Source organism: Epinephelus moara, chromosome 9 (genome assembly GCF_006386435.1).
Source record: "Epinephelus moara isolate mb chromosome 9, YSFRI_EMoa_1.0, whole genome shotgun sequence".
NCBI lineage: Eukaryota > Metazoa > Chordata > Actinopteri > Perciformes > Serranidae > Epinephelus > Epinephelus moara.
The window spans coordinates 24,592,107-24,609,512 of record NC_065514.1 but is presented as its reverse complement, the minus strand read 5'-3'; the positions used below and the strand labels follow the sequence as shown (position 1 = coordinate 24,609,512).

The 17,406-nt window shown below is 38.5% G+C and overlaps 1 protein-coding gene across 1 annotated transcript in view; it reads right to left on the bottom strand.

Annotated features, from left to right (window-relative positions):
* Nucleotides 1–3,674: 3,674 nt before the first annotated feature.
* Nucleotides 3,675–17,406, bottom strand: part of shc3 (SHC (Src homology 2 domain containing) transforming protein 3) — a 32,086-nt gene continuing 18,354 nt past the window's right edge. Inside the window, exons 5-14 of the mRNA XM_050053621.1 lie at nucleotides 12,795–12,858; nucleotides 10,130–10,249; nucleotides 8,943–8,996; nucleotides 7,577–7,628; nucleotides 7,358–7,487; nucleotides 7,102–7,255; nucleotides 6,908–7,001; nucleotides 6,602–6,793; nucleotides 3,988–4,313; nucleotides 3,675–3,828 (exon numbers count right to left, since the gene is read on the bottom strand). Of these exons, the coding sequence (XP_049909578.1) occupies nucleotides 3,700–3,828; nucleotides 3,988–4,313; nucleotides 6,602–6,793; nucleotides 6,908–7,001; nucleotides 7,102–7,255; nucleotides 7,358–7,487; nucleotides 7,577–7,628; nucleotides 8,943–8,996; nucleotides 10,130–10,249; nucleotides 12,795–12,858 (1,315 nt within the window). The 3' untranslated portion in view covers nucleotides 3,675–3,699. The remainder of the gene's footprint in view (nucleotides 3,829–3,987; nucleotides 4,314–6,601; nucleotides 6,794–6,907; nucleotides 7,002–7,101; nucleotides 7,256–7,357; nucleotides 7,488–7,576; nucleotides 7,629–8,942; nucleotides 8,997–10,129; nucleotides 10,250–12,794; nucleotides 12,859–17,406) is intronic.

Here is a 17,406-nt window from a genome sequence, read left to right as displayed (position 1 = left end):
GTCATAAGCATGGAGTCTGTGTGAGTGTTTATGACTGTTGTCATTAAGTGTGTCATTCGGCCAATTATATGTAATTTCTAATGCTAAGTTTGCCTTGCTTGAGATGTCTTTGTTATGACAACCTGACATTAACCAAGGCAACATAACCTGACATAAACATGCCATAGCACGCCTAGTTATCAAACTGAAATAAACTATTTAGCTTTATGTGTTAACAATACATTAAACCAGTGGTTCCCAACGTTTTTTCCTTAATGGACTCCTTTTCTATCACTGAGTAAACTGACACACCCTAGCATATTTTATAAATATTTCATATTATATTTAAAGCATAACAATAACATTGCAGGACAAGTGATAAACTGTACAAGTAACCCAAATAGTGAACGCAAAAACTGTAGTAAGTTTGTGTAAAATGAGCAATTAGGATGAATTTTGAACTGATTTTTTCCTGTGAAAATTGCCTAAGAGATGAGTTTTCTTATATTTTTTGCAACTATTTGTAGAATTATCTGCATTATGCATTTAATTGTTGTTTTGGCTATTGGCTCCTTTTTTGACAAATTCAGCCCCTCCTTTAGCCCTTTGCCTGTTTAGCAAAGAGCGACGGCTCTGTAAATACAGCTTGTGTTCAGGTCTTCCCTGTGCCCTTATCCTGTGAGATTTGTTTTTTAAGTTTGTGTCTTGAATGCTGAGCTATAGGTCTGCTTTTTATATTTTCAAAAGTGTTCTTACTCTCCCTAAAGTCAAGTAGACCTCATGACCCCAGTGAGGCTTTGGCGGCCCCTAGTGGGGGTTGGGACCCCCACAATTGCAGCAATAATGTGTGGTCATGAGACTATTACGATTTTGTCATGAATATTCTCTTTGACTTCAACTACAGTAGTATAATTTGTATTTGTCATAAAGATGCCATTAAGTTATAATATACTGTCAAATCATTTTCTAATGGTTACATTAATAATTTCAGTGGTACAATTTAGACTTTTTATAATATTAAATGTATAATTAAATGTTATTATACTGTCAAATACATTTACATACCCTAATGAAAGCAATACACAAGTAAATTACTTGTCCCTCCTCAAACAGACGATTTCGACATATTCTCAGCAATTGAAGTGAAGGAAAATATTCATGACAGTTATAAAAGCATTTGACAGTGTAATAACACTTCATGATATTTTAAGGACTAGTCCAAATTGTTAATACTTTATTTCAGTTTAATATTTCAGCCTGCTATGCCATGTTTATGACAGGTTATGTTGTCTTGGTTTAAGGTTTAGGATGCACTTCTAGGATGCACTTCTAGGATGCACTTAGGGTTTAGGATGCAGATAGTTGATTGTTGAGTGTTATTTCTAGGTCGTCAAATACGGACAACCTTGGGTTGGTAGTTGGACTGACACTCAACAATTAACTGTCTTCCTCAAGAATTCCATACTGAACCTTTAATGTCAAGTTGTCATAACAAAGACTTATCAAACAACGTAAACTTTGCATTGAAAATGAAATAAATGACTGTATGACAGTAAATGACAACAGTCATAAACATTCATAAAGACTCCCTCATGTAAATGACAGGTGTCATGTCAGTCTCAGACACACTCCTCCAAAACAAATTTGCTTTTCGGAAATCTAAATCTCAAAATAATTCTTTACGTTAGTAGAGTGCTTTTTAAAAAAAAATAAAAAATTAGCACATTATTCCTTCTCCCAATATATTAGATTTGATGAAATTATGTCACAAAGAATTGGACTAAAAGTTAATGGCGGATAACTGTTAAGAAAAAACCCCTCTATGATTCTTTGTGCCCTTTCCTTCTAACCTTTCTCTGAAATATGGCAACATGTTCCTCCTCTCGTGCACTCTCACTCTCATATAGACACAAGGAATCAAGGAAAGTCCTCTCAGCTTAAACCAAAATTAATCTGGTGGTGGACATTTTCCCCCCCCCAATACTGCTCTTTGCTAAAACATGTGGTTGTGAGATGCATGTACTGTACACTCCCTCTTGCAGCAAAATACAGGCACGTTATATTACATTGCATCTGTCTTGTCAAACTCATTGAACACATGCTGATTTTGGTTCAATTGAAGTGGTCCAGTGCATATCAAATACAATGCCCCATTCATTTGGTTTCCATCAGAGTACTGACAATAGTAAGGATGAGAGCATTTTAAGAGTCTGTTGCTGTTGTGTACGATTTCTGTTAGCCATTTCAAATGTTTGCTTCCCACTCTACAAAAACAGTCTGTGTAACACTAAATACAGTGAACTGTTCTGAGGAATGATTGTGTACAGTGGACTGCAAAATGCAAATTAACTCGGACCTGTCAAGCAATAATGTGTTTTCCCCTGTAATGTAAAGCAATACACAGCCAGCATCTTCTGCTACGAATAAGTGATAACACAGGAGAATTGACGTGAGTGACAGGGGTGAACAAGTATTTCTGTGATGACATCTAGTGGCAGTACAGCAGTCTTGCCATGAGATATCCACACACTGAGAAATAAAATCTTTTTCGTTTAACATCGATAAGTGATGGTGATCCAATATTAAACATTCTGTATTGAGTGCACACTGTGTGTTTGTCTAATTCAGTCTCTTCAGTTAAAAAGTGTAAATGACATCTAAACACAATTCGTCTTGGTACTGACACGGATGATCTATCTGATCTAACTTTCTGATTGTGCTATTCAATTGTGGTCATTCAAATAATCATAGCTTTTAAAGGTTCACCAAAAAAAAAAAAAAAAAAAAAAATGCTAATCAAGAATGTGAGAATATCCATTGCATGACTCAAGCCCCGAAACTAATCATTGACTACACACCTAAAAGAAGAATCCAGAGAGAACCAATTCAGAAATAATCACTGGTTGAAAAGCATAAATATTTTTACAGTGTCAGCATACACAAGCACCTCTTTCAAATAAAGGGGTATCAAGGTCTACGAACAATGTCCACAAGAACAGTTGATTTTTAAGTCATGCGACTGCAGTGACACAAGAAAATACTTCATAAAAAAAGTTTATCTTTAAAGCCATTGACAGCACTATGAAGGATGTCTGTTTGCACCCCGACACTTTGTGATACTGCAAAGCAAAACACATTCAGTTCTAATCCCCGATAAAAGCAGATTTCATATAGTGACTAATTGAGTGAGCTGTCACGCTATTGGTGAGATTAAAGGACGTTTCTCCTAAAGTAATTCCTTATAAACAGCATTTGTTGTCCAAACTGTTTTTGTTTCAGCGACCTCTTAGCCAACGGTTCCCGTAGAAATGTGGTTGTGCTTGACAGACAAAACTAAAATTTCAGGTTTTTTTATTCTAAAATACTCTTGTTAACACCTCTTTGAGGTTTGATTTGCACTTCATCTAAACTACAAGAACAATTGTCTTTTTTTTAATCTTTTAAAACACCAAATCAAGATATTATGTCCAAATGCACCTATGTCTTCTCAAAAATATAGCATTTCAGTCATCACAACAAAATAATAACAGTTCTATAAATAAATTTTTTTTGTCTTAAACAAATCTTGCATCTTCCAGTGCCTCCAGTAAAGTAATCTCCCAAAAACACTGTCAGCGCATAGAGCCGTCAAACATCTTCTCTTCGTGGTTCATCTTCAAGTTTCAGGATGGAAGGAGAGACTGTCCGGAGCTTCCTATTTCCCATCAGGCATTGCAAGCATCACTGTTTCCTTCCAACGGGCTGTAGGAGACACAGTTCACTCCCAGCGGACACAATCGGCAGATTGTTGTCACGGTGATGGCCAATAAGATGGCTAATGCTGTCAAATATATGATCTTTTGTCCGTACCTTTGAAAAAGAGAAAGGGTTGTTAAATGTCAGCTGTGGCCTCATAAGAAGATTAAGTTCAGCAAGGTTGAGTTTTTCTGTCACTGACCCCTTCACAAATCATTTCTCTCTACATTATCTCCCTGAAACAAACTCTACGCATCCTTTAACCCATCTTACCGTGCCCTCAGGGTCCACCAGCAGTAGGTGTTTGGCAAGTCCATTGTGCATGCCCGTCAGTACGTAGGACCCTGGGTTTGTCGTGCTCTTACGAACCAGGAAGTCCCCGTCTTCTTTCAGCAGTTTTTCAGCGTCACGGCGGCTCATTTTGCCATGGTACCACGGCTGGCCCTCCAGCTCCTCCTGTGCCCGGAAGGCCACTGAACGCACAAGAAGAGGACTCGAGTTGTCCACCGATGCTGCCTTGTGAAGACTGGAGACCTGGGACTGGGTTTGCCCATGGGACAGCGGATGGGACTGCGACTGAATGGCATCCTCAAAGGGCTCTGGTATAGGTGAGGGCAGCGCCAAAATGATGAATTAAGAGAGGAAGGATATCTGTAGTACAGTTTTTAAATCGGTATCTTACAGACATCAACTATGCTAATCCATAAAATCAACTGCTAGTATGAAAATCTTAACATGTTTCTCAGAAACACAAGGTCATCATTTCTTTACCTTTCTTCATAATGGTAAAAATGTATTTTTATTTTTTTAGTCTGTCTGCACACTCCATTTTTAAATCTGTGTGCACATACAGTATATCTGTATACTTACACTGTACATCATATAATTTGTTAACTAATGCAGTGATATGCAGATGACACACTGTTGTATATAAGTAAACCTGACGGTTTCACTTAGTGTCTTGATTTGTTCTCTATGTTCATACATTGACTTTCTATACCAAGTTAATATTATTCAGGGCCATGACATAGGGCAGGGTTAGCGTACGTTATTGCCTTTCCCAGCATGTACTGAGTTAGAGGCAGGGAGACATACTGGACAGGTGCCAGCCTTTTACAAAACTAACACAAGACATTCACTTTAACCTCACACCTACACAAAACTCACCAGTTACCCTGACACTTAACAAGTGTGTAATGAGATTAAATATCTCGGCCATTATATTGTCAATGATTTGTCTGATGATAAAGATATCTACAGACAGTGTTGCAAGTTGCATGTGCAATGTAATATGCTTGCTCGCAAATTCAGCATGTGTTCAGTTAATGTGAAGATACCTCTTTTGTGAGCATTTTGTACCCTGCTGTATACTGCAAGGACTTAATGTGGCCTTTCATGATGGAATGAGAGTGCTTCTTAAACTTCCACAATGGTGTAGCGCCAGCCAAATGTTTGTAAATGTTGTGCCTACCTGCCCTGCTTTAATACAAAATCATATATATCGATATATGTGCAGGCTCTCTGTCTCAGAAAGGCTTTAGCCAACCCTGAGCTGAGCTCAGTCAGGATTTAATCGAGACTGGCTCTCCAGCTTGTTTGGGGGTGCAGTTTATTAAAATTTGTCTTTTTGTATGAACACGCATAATGTAGTGTTGGGTATTTCTTGTCTTTCTCTCTCTCTCTATATATATATATATATATATTTATTATATCTTATTTTGTACACAGACGATTGTCTGTTTTTATGTGGTACACTCTGGACTTTTCTCTGTGTCCTTATTAAAGTCATTATTATTGTTATAATAAACAAGGGACCAGAGAGTGTTTAAAACACATCTTATGGATATGAGACAGCAGGCATAAGCCTCTCTGCATAATCTCTTACTCAGTCATATCATTTTATATGTACTCTTATTGATTGATTGATTGATTGATTGATTGATTCAAATACAACTTTTATTGATACAAATGCATGGCAATCAAATTGTCTTTTTTGCTGAGGAAGGTTCCTAACTGAGTGAAATGACCCGTAAGTATCTAAGAGTCAGCCATGATAAGAGCTGGTTGAATTCTCTAAGGTGCTTAAATGCTTCTTTTTTATTTCCTTCAGGGTACACTAGACCATTCTTAGCAAAAGGAAAGGAGATAATGCTGCCCCACAGTTCCTTATGACAGCAACATTTAAAATTACCTGCGTCAATAACATCCACTGTCATATAGTTACAGAGCCTATAGTGCAGTCTGATTGTTTTAGCACCATGGCTGTCTTTTCCTACGTCCTTTACGTCTCTCTTTGACCTCATGATGTTTTCAATAAAGGTCAAAGAAGAGAATTGAGGAAAAGACATAGGATATTTTTTTTTACTATTCCTCCACAGCTGGATTTTATTAATAGAGAAACAAAGTAAAATGTGACTGTTACCAGTTAAAGACCTGCAGTAGGTTGACAATGACACCTGAACCTAGATTTCATAAAAGAACAGTTAACTTTTGAAATGTATAGTTCACTGCTCACGTGTAATTTGTATCATGGATTCCTCATACATGGTTACACACATCGTCATGTAACCGATCTTTCATGTATAATAATAGCAAAGCTAAAGGTGAAGTTGAAAGGAGGAAAGAATAAAGCTGTACACTAGCATTAACACTGCCTACTATTGTCCTCACACTGATATGGTGTTATTATAATGCCACAATGAAGTCACTGAGAAGAACAAACCTCTATAATTAAGAACTCGAATTACAAAGTCATTACAATGATATTCTGAAAACGAAGCAAAGATCCTGTCGAGATACTCATGCTTCAACAGGTGATTCTTAATCCAATATTCATATCATATGACCACAGAAACTAAAACAACAGCACGGACCAACCAAGACTTACTCATGTCGAACAGGTCCTTCTGTGGGCTCTCTTTGGCTGCAGCTGCCATGCCCTTTGTCACATTCTCCGCCTCCGCCTGGAGTGCTGCGAGCACCTGGGCGTCAATCTGCTGGGTGTTCACATATGCGGGCATCTCTCCTGTTTTTGGTGCCTGACCTTTACTCTCAGGCAGACTGCTTATATCAAATGATCCTATGGTAGACATTTGGACAAACAATCACAGCCATGGTGATAAATTGATGAAATTCTGCTGAATTAAAACATAGTTTATGTATTTACGTAGAGGGAAAGCATGGATTTTCTCACCCTGTTGTATGAATATGGGCTTTTTTTCATCTCCCCAGTTTTCCCCACAATGCCGCCCTTGGTAATATGTCTGATCTACTGAGCCTGGGCCCATCTGATGACATACAGACACAGTTATAAGTTAAAAAAAGATTGAATTATGCCCACATGAGAGCTAAAATTTCTGACACTGATCCACATAAACTGAGTTGTACCTGGCATCCATCTGATGCTGTGTTCTGATTGGTCAGCCGGGTGTCGATGAAGCCTCCAGGGGGTGGCATCTTGCCGGGGATGTTGTTATAGTAGGGATGTTCTGCGGACTCCTCCTCTTCTTCTGTCCATGGTAACTCCTCCATGTTTAATACCCTGAGGGAAAACATAGTTTGATTGTGAAACTCAATACTGCCTGTGTGTGTGGGCTTGTGTTAGTGAATGTGTACTTCAGTGAGTGATATGTGAACTCCTCACCTGTCATGTGTGGAGGACAATTTGCTTGAGGGACACTGCAGGTACTGCTGGAAGCGAAGGTCAAAGGCCTGGCCGATGGTGCTGATGACGTCCTGGGCCAGTCCATCAGAGCACTCCAGGATGTGACACGCTGATGAGGGCCAGAGTGACACATTTTAATGAGCATGTTGATGTGAGATATGAGACACTCTTTAGAGTATTTAAGGAGTGAACACCCACCTCTTCTGTTAACAGGATCCTTTGCTACATAGGCAACAAAATCTGTTGTGTCCTGAAGACAAAAAAAAGGCACTTTGTAACTGTTGTAACAATGTCCAACTATAACATAACACAATACCTTTATACCAAAACCTTTATTTTCTGGTTAGGTCACTGTTATTACACATTGGTTATTAAGGCCAGAGCACGGTACAAGCTCTATGTATTTGGCAGTATTTGCAGAGTCGTGGTGTCTATTTATTTCAGCCTACCAGACATAAAAGAGATAGGAAGCGGAGAGAGACCACAGCGAGGGAGCAGGCCCCCAAGAAGTGCGCTGACCTTTGAAGCCATTTGAAGCCAAGCTATTTTCATAGTAGCCAAACAGTGGAATTACAACTCCTAAGTCTGTCACATGAAACCATTGGGCCCAAAAAGGCTTTTATCGCCCATGAACTCTCACTGGAAAAATATGTCTATAAATCAGTGGATACATTTTTGTGAGCATCACAACCCCCAGGAAATGACTTGTTTGACTATCAGGATTTTTAATCCATTCAGTTTGATAACGCCCAGAAAGTCTAACAGAGCCACATGCAAAAATCATTTTATCCCCATTCAAGTTAGCAGAGCGCTAAACTGGAAGTAGGCAACTTGGCCGTTGAGAGTCTCAAGTGCACCTGCTCTATGGGCCCAATGATGAAGAAGCAGCGCCAATCATCTGGATGATGTTATTACGTCAGAAACGGATAAAAAAGAAAGTCTGCATTAAGAGAAAGGATTAAAGTCAAAGTATTTTCATGGGAAAACTTGAAGGGCGCTGAGCTCACTTGCAGGCTTGTGTCACAAGCAAACACTGATAGTGCTTATGTAATAACTCTGTCTGCCAGAGGGGGGAGACAAAAGTTGTGCACTCCAGCTTTAATATCAGTGATGGTGAGGTTAAAATTCTTATTTTCCAAATAAGGAATAACTAATTGATAATGTAATCCAAATTGAATATTTGATTATCAACATTGCTGCCATGTTCAAAGAGGGATAAACATCTTTTGGAACAGTCTTTGGTGAACAATGTACTGCAGTAAGACTGGTTAAGGATTACTAAAATCTTCACTGTGTATAAACTGTTTTCACAATATCTGCTACATGCTTCTCTGCAGTGTATAAATAAATGCACTGAATGGAAATGTATCATAAAAAAATACAAATTAATAAAGACAGAATGGCAATATGACCTTTGACAAATTACAGTATCTCCCATGGGCAAAAAATATACATATTTTTATTGTATCAGTAAATCAGGCCTTTTTTTATGAAGTACTTCATGTTGTAATTATCACAAGACACAGATGCCAGTTACTCTAACAAAGGTCATTGAGTTACTTACGGGGTCTCCACCTGATGCAAAGGAGATGGACTGCATGTGATGGTTGGCTATGATCTGTCAAAAGCAAAGGTATACAGTACATATGAGTAAATGCCTCTTTATACACACAGGTAGATACAAATGTGCATGCATGCCTCTACAAAGATTGTACACTTTAAAATGTTCACCAGAATTTCATTTGTGTATCTGCCTTTGCCTGCAAATTCCATGAGAGAGAAGAGTCCTGTATCTAACATACAATGAGGCAGCCATATTGGAAATATTCAGCTCTTGGAGTTAGATGAGACAAGTGATACTTGTTCAGTTTAACTTTTCTTGAGCTACAACTCAGAGATTAGGACCAGAGACAGGTAGGATTGGTTCAGCCGGATCTGAAGATTATTCTGAAACACTCTCTGCATTATTACCCACTGATACTCAATATATCAGGAATATTATCATGTCTTGTTTAAGTTACTATGTGTAGGATTTGAATTACATTTCACTTTGGCGCCATCTGCAGGCAGTACAAAGAAGAACAGCGGGTCTGACAGTATTACACGCTGTGACCACTGACCACCTCCACCGCAAAGAAAACTTCTTTATTACCCATAACTGGCCAAATATAGTTATGTGCATGAGGGAAGTCAAGTTGCCAACCTCCTCTGGTTATTGCAGCAACATCTGGAGAGGTCATGTGGTCTTACTTGTCTTCTTCTTTGTACTGTTCTTATACTGCATAAACATCCTTACACAAACATCCTTAAATCTATTTATAAAAAATCTTGTCACTTTAGCAACAGCTAAAAATAAGATCTCCTGAGTTGCATCAAGCTAAATTTGGCAACAAACGTCCTCTGATCACTTTTCTGATCACACGCAATGGAGATTCATTCTTGAACTTAGCGACACATACTGCCTATGTGGTAAATACTCTAAAATACAAGGTCCACTTATTTAGCTATTCACTGAGCTTTCGAGCATGTCCAATACTCTTCTTCACTGGATCTGTTTTTCAATGTCTTTTTTTTTTTGCATCTGACCCAGCATTACTTACTACACACACTACATGTGGTTGCTGGGATGTTTGTGCAGACTCCTCTAATGTAATGATGCTTTTTCTTGACCACAGCATTATTATCGGATCATTTATATTAATCACATGTGGCTCACAGAATCCTATAACTTTACAAAGGTCGCACACTGACCTGTTTGCAGTCAGGGGTCATCAGGTTGAGGCTACTGGTGGAGATATTTAGGTTGATGGACATGCCAGCAAACTGCAGGTTGCTCTTCCCGAGGATACTGGACAGAGCTTTGGACGGTGGCTGAGAGGATCCGAGGAGGACACAGACAGACACAAACACAACAAATTACTGCAACAAAGTCTCTTTTTAATAATTAAACAGTATTGCTTGAAGGAATAATGTAACATTAGTTGGAAAAAATTCCTTTGCTTTCTTGCTGAGAGTTAAGAAGATCGATGCCACTCTCACGTGTCTATGGTAAATATGAAGCTACAGACTGATAGCAGACAGAGCTGATTAGCTTACTTTGGCTTAGCGTAAAGACTGGAAACAGGGGAAATGGCAAACCTGACTCTGTCCAGAGGTAACAATCCACCTCCAAGCTCCTCTGAAGCTCACCAATTACTGAAGATTACTGCCATCTTTGTTTGGGGGATAGGGGATGTGTAAACTGCAAAGTCTTTTTTTTTGGTATTTTCACAACCTAAGATTACTTTGAATCTCTTTTTGGTGATTCCAAGGCAAGATATGAGAGAAGATTCACCCTGATCAATCTTCATTCAAGCCATAGATTGTCTCACATGGCACAACGACCTTTGCATAAAGTGTAGCATGAGTAAAGCATTTTAAACCGACCAAGCCTAGGCCTAATGACTGCCTAAATGCAAGACCAAGCACATGGGCTTGGACGAATGTTATTCCATTATTATATAACTTATTAGTATGAAATTAATTTATTATTCTCACCTGGGAAGAGCACACATAAGTGTGATTTCACTTGTGGGACCAGGGTCTGTTTTGGTTTCATCAGTGTTAACATGAGCCCTCTTGATGGCCAACACCAGCAACTTTTTCCTTCACATTTCTTCAACTGGTATGATATAAAACTTGGAAAAAGGAGACTTGGATTTGTCTAGTCGTATTAATCGAACAACCAGTAACCCAGCAGCTCCTCTGCATGTTGGCGTGTTAATGTCATGAAGAAAACGATATTTACTTTTTGCATTTCTGAACATTTCTCTGCATTACTACAAACTAGAAGTGGTCTTTTCCCGACACCACTGTCAACAACAGGCCAAAAGTTGACTTAGCGGATGGACATGCTATTTCTTGCCCGAGTGCACTGTCTTCTTGGCGTCTCCACTGGCCTCCAACCAAGAAATAGTCTTGCACATAATCATAACCGGCACACTGTAAAATCAGAATTTTTACATTTTGTTTTTGTACAGATTAAACAAACATAAAACAGGTTAGTTACTGAGCTAAAGAGACAATGGTGAGCGAATTTTGTTACCTTTGGAAAGAGCCAGGCTAGTTGTTCCCCCTTGTTTCCAGGCTTTATGCTAAGCTAAGCTAACCTACTGCTAGCTATAGCTTCATATTAACTATTTTCTCTGCGAATAGGTGATGAAGCATACTTCCCAAAATGGCAAACTAGGCCGCAAGTGACTTAAGAATGTGTCAAGTTTGTAAAAAAAACACCCTTTAATTTGAAGTACAGTGAATTTCTGGTGCATAGCTTTTATTCCAAAGTGTTCCTGCTGTAGAGTGAGTGACTAATGGATAGCTTCATGACAGAGAGCAAACTAGCTTGACAACATGACCAAACGCAAGTATGACGCTGATTACATCTTACTGTGTGGACCTTGACCTAATGACTAAGGAGAAATCTGGACCCTGTGGCTGGACCAGTTGGGAACCACTGCTTTGAGGAGTATTATCCACTAATGTGTCTTTTCACCACTAGGAAAAGAATACAGATGAAACATTATTTTTCCATATTTTTTATCAATTACAGTTTAGGCCACCCAAATTTAATTTATTAATGAGGAACTGTGAAGTGTTGCACACTCAAAATACAGTTGCGGCCGTTGATTTTGATGAAGAGACGAGGCAAAGAGGCCAGATAAAATTAGCCAAAATCCATTCAAAATTCTTAGTATGAATCTGATGTCATCGTGGTGCGTTTGTCACACAGCCAAAATAACATTATCTTATATGTTACATCTATTCTGAGAGAGAAACTAGCCGGCGCTGATGCTGTGTTATATACTCTTCCCTGACATTTGAACAAGCTCTAGAGAGCAGAGTAATGCTTCATTTCACACCCCACATTAAGACACAGTCTCCTCACACACTGTGGACACACACCATGTACATGCACACGCGAGACAGACGCTCACACACACATGCACACGAGCACACACACACTAGCTCAGCCTCCTGATCACAGATATTGTGCACTACATGAGTCACTAAGCACTGTGCGCGGTGTGCAATGCATCGTGGGCTGGAGCTACGCCCACGCACATACAGTCCCATACCTCTTCATCTCTCTTCTCTCTCCTCGGCCTCTCTCTCTCTTCTCCAAGTACAATCTCTCTCTCTCTCTCATCAAATCTTCCTCTCTCTATCGTTTTCTGTTTTCCCTCTCTTTTTACATGAAGCAAGGATGAGAGAAACTTACAGAGGCGATGCTATATATAGAAGGGTAAATGAATATCTAATACTGTTTCCTCTTTTTTCTCTCTACTGTACCTTTTACTAACATTCATTTTCTCAGCTCTCTCAGTGTGGGCATCACTCCATCTCCCTCCCTCCTTCCCCTCTCTGTCCATCCATGTACCTTTCTCTTCCGCAGAGCTCCTTTGGTCCCTGGAACGGCCTCACACACCAGGCTGATGGCTTCCCTAGAGACAGAGCGAGAGGAGGGTGAAGCCAAGATGGTGACCATAGACAGCCACAGAGTCATCGTTATTTTGCCATTAAAGGTCCAGTGTGTAGGATGCAGTGGCATCTAGTGGTGAGGTTGCAAACTTCTCGTGTGCCAAGCGTGTAGGAGAACTACGGTGGCCGACGTAAAAACACGAAAGGGCAAATGGCCTTATTTAGTGCCAGGATTTAATTTGTCCATTTGGGGCTACTGTAGAACAACATGGCGGACTCCATGAGAGAAAACCCACTCTATATGTAGATATAAACGGCTCATTTTAAGGTAACAAAATCATGCCGATTCTTATTTTCAGGTGATTATCAACGAAAGAAACATAGTTACGAATATTTAATACCCATAAGTTGAGACTGTATTTGCGGTTACTCCTCATGATTACATACTACTACAAACTAGCGACTCTGTGAGGATGTACATAGGCACAAAAGAACTCTCAGCTAAATGCTGAAATCATCACGCACACATACTAAGGGCTCATTTAGGCTCAATATTAGATAAGGAGACAGAGACGGAGACTGACAGAGCCTTCTGTCTGCCATCTATTGGCTGTATCCATGCCATCATAAAGGATGCATGGAGGTATGAGAGCAGCAATTGAAATGGATGCATCTATTTTCATACGTAATGATAGAGTAAGTGAGTTTTAACAGTGACAATGCTAACATAATAAGCACATATTCACAAAGCCTCTTAGTACAAAGAGTTGCTCCTAGTGACGAAATTCTAAGAAAATTTGTACAATTATGATGTTTTCTAAGAATTTCTCCTTTAAGTTAAAACTAGATCCTGGTAAAGGTAAAAGTTATTCCCAAAGCATCTCAGCCCTTGAGAGAGCTTGTCAGGTGAAAAACTGTAAGGAGTAGGCAGCAGAACTTTTAAGAGGTTAAAGAGTTTCATAAGCAGAGCAGAAGATAATGGAAACAAAAAGAGGTAGGAGAAATATTCTCCAAATACTGGATGACAGTGAGTTAATGAAACACTGATTAAACCGTGTAGGGAGAATGTTTATGGTCGATCTCATTAGGGATGCCCTCACATTTTCTACCCAACACAAAACACTACAACATAAGACAAAGATGGGCAGTATTTCAAATACTTATTTGATTACTTTTGAGGATTTTGTCATTTTTATTTTCTTGGACAGAAAAAAATAAAATGTTATTTGTAACATGATATTCAATAATAAAAAGATGAAAGTTATCCCTAGTTTTAAACTGTGGAATTCAATTAGCCTAATCACAGCCTTTGACTGAATGCAAGTGAATCATGTGACATGACCTGTTGAGTCCAGAAGTGTACTCACTGTGAACCGATCACAACACTAAGATATTTGAAACTGGAAAATGCAACAGTGCAGAAGTGATGACGTGGGTTTGTCACAACCTTCCACCAGCACAATGATTACACAAACAATGAAAGCGCTTCCTCAGACTCATAATGTAATGCAGTTCATTTAATTTCATTTAGGAATTTTCCTAAATCACTCCTAAGTTAGGACTCCTTGCTAAAAAAATTTTGGCTAAATTTGAAGTCCTCAGAGTGTTTGTGAATATGGCCCTTGATGGTCAGTAGGTATAGTACATGTTCGGCATGCTAGCATTAGCTAATTAGCACTCAACTAGCAGATTTAGGAGCAGATTTTATTTTAAGGTACAGAGATGGTATGTGTTTTTTCTTTTAGTGGTTTCTGATCATCTCTGGATTCTTTTGGGTTTTTCCTGTCATTACTTATCATTATTACAGCTAGTTGTATTTATTTCTCTTCTGTTACACCTTTGCATAATCTGATGTGAGAGTTACTAGACTATTCAGCAATCCTTGGAAACTAAAATCTTGGCTTAATGTACAGTAAAAAGTTTGTATATCCTAATTTTAACTTACTGTATTCCATGTTTTCCTTTATTTTATATCATTATTGTTTTATTTATGAATCTATCAGTTTATTTGCTGGTGCTGCAATTGGTTTTGATTTTGTGTCTAGTAACATATGGAGGATAAAATATAACTTATCTATAAATAAATAAGACAAAAGACAAGAAAAGGGTTTAGTAATACACTCAAGTAAAAGAGAAAGATTATATTTACAGTGTGCTTGAACTCTACAGGTTGTTACACATAAAATGAAATCACTTTGGCCACAAGAGACCTGAGTCAAGATTCAATATGCAGTGCAGAGTGTTTTATATGGTGCCATAGGGAATATTACAAATGCACTGCACCTCTTCAAACCATGCAACTGTATCCGGTACACAGCGCTACACATCACAGAGTGGAATCTAAAACTGTCTTTAAGATGTGAAGTGAACCGTTTGATCTGCAGCGGCCATCACCACGCTATCATTTTTACGTATAAGACAACAATGTGTGGATTAAACAGCGGCTAAAGATAGAGCTGCTTTGATGCAGAAAAGTCAAATTCCCCTCTGAGACAAAGTGAATATCAGCTTCATGACAGAAACAGAAATGTTAATTTCTGTATCCTTTCTACGTGGATAAATCACGCACAGCAGTAGGCTCTTTTAGAAAAGGGGAAATCTAATAATAGCAATAGCATGAGACATAACATTTTCTCTCTGTTTGTGTATCTCTCTCTTTATTAGAGGGAAACAGAAACCCACGTACACACAGTGAGAAAGACAGAGCCTACTGCTGTGTGGCCTTGCAAGCTAACATTAGCCTGGACTGACTTCAGGAAGTCAAGCATAAAAGCGGACATGACACAAACCGATTCACTGCTGGCCTTTGCCTCACTGCACATTGGTCAATGATTTCAGAGATACACATGGAGTCACAGAAAATTCCATGCAAACAAATTGTGATAACAGGCACCCTAAATGCACTCTCAATATATTCTATCAAAATCCTATCACATTTCAAAATGTTTTTATTTTAGAAGAGGTGGATTGCAGATTAAACTTAATTTGCTGCTTGAAGCCTAAATATAAGATTGTATCTGCTAAGGCAAAAAAGTTTGAACTGACAATACAGTTCACAAAAGGTTTACTGACAGTGGGATTCTGATAGTTTTTGCCTTTGCTCTACATGTGTTGCCCTTCTCATCGCTTTTCTGCTCCCAAATTTGCTCCTACTCCCTTTGCCTGGACAAGCTATAGAGTCATCAGTAGACCTAGGTGTGTTTCCATCCACCTCTTTTGTTCACATTTTCAATTTGCACATAAAAAAAACTGATTAGAAACACCACAAATTCAAAAAATCTCAAAATATCGCTAAAAAAGCTTTACACTTGCGGTAGATATAAAAGTTGATGTATCGATAAAAAGTAAATGTGACTGAGTGCAATGGAAACAGATTTAGCTGTAACAGAATTGTAATATTCGTTGTTAAAAACTTTCCATTGTCCAGTTTGCTTTGTGTTGTTTTATACATCCACTGTGTCCGTCATTTGAGGTTTGACTGGCGCTCTTTTAATTACATCATCTTGTTGTGCCCTCTTCTGCAGTAGCTCCTGACTGAAGAATTAGCGCCTCCCACTTATTATCTTAATAAACCAAGTCCCAATATCTAAAGAACAGTGGTGGATGTAACAGCACATAAATTTGCAGTTTTCTTTTGCCAGTTTTCTGAAAATTTGGTTAAAAGTGCTTTTACCAATAGGTACCATGCTAGACAGTGCGTTTGGGTGGATATGCTAACGTAAGTTAGCAAGAATAAATGATAGGCAATTAGGCCTATTGGTGACTGAAAGTTACTGTGGCTAATTTGGTGATTGTAGCATTTAATGCTGATGAGATACATTCAAGTTTCGGCTATTTGTTTTACGGACCTGATGCAAACTCTGTCTACGCTCCTGCCTAGGTTTGTGTCTGTTTTAAAGTGTAAACTTAAGCAGATGCACAATTTTAGAGATCAAGAGATTGACATTTGCTGGGTTTCCATCCAAATGAATGAAATCAGTAAGGTGAAATGCAAATTTATGTGACTTTTCCAACAATTTCTGTTATGCAAATATTGGGATTGGTTCATCAAGAAAAGCAGTAGATGGCGCTACTTCTCCAGTTAGATGCTGCTGTTGTCTTTGTACTTAGTAACAATTAAATGATGATGAAAATTAAAAGAGTCAGTCAAAAAATATCAAATGAAGACAAACAACTGAAGAATAATAACAGAGAGCACACTGGACAATGGAAATAGAGAGTTTTGAACAATTAATAATACAGCTATGTGTTCTTGCAAGAGTTCTGGAAACAGCCCCATGTGCACTGCAGGCGCATACTCATAAATGTGTTGTTTCCAAATCTTTTCAAACTTTTGGCATTTCCACCCAGATTTTTTTAATTGAAAATGCACATAAAAACAGGTGGATGGAAACTAACCTACTGAAATATAATTTCTTGATCTTATAATGTGAGTTTGGAATTTAGTCTATAAATTCAAGTTCACGTATATCAGCTGAAATAACAACTTGTGTTAGTATAATTGGGGATTAAGGGTTTAATAATAGTCATTTCCTGACGTGATTTTTAATTCAAAATGTTGTAGTTTCTCA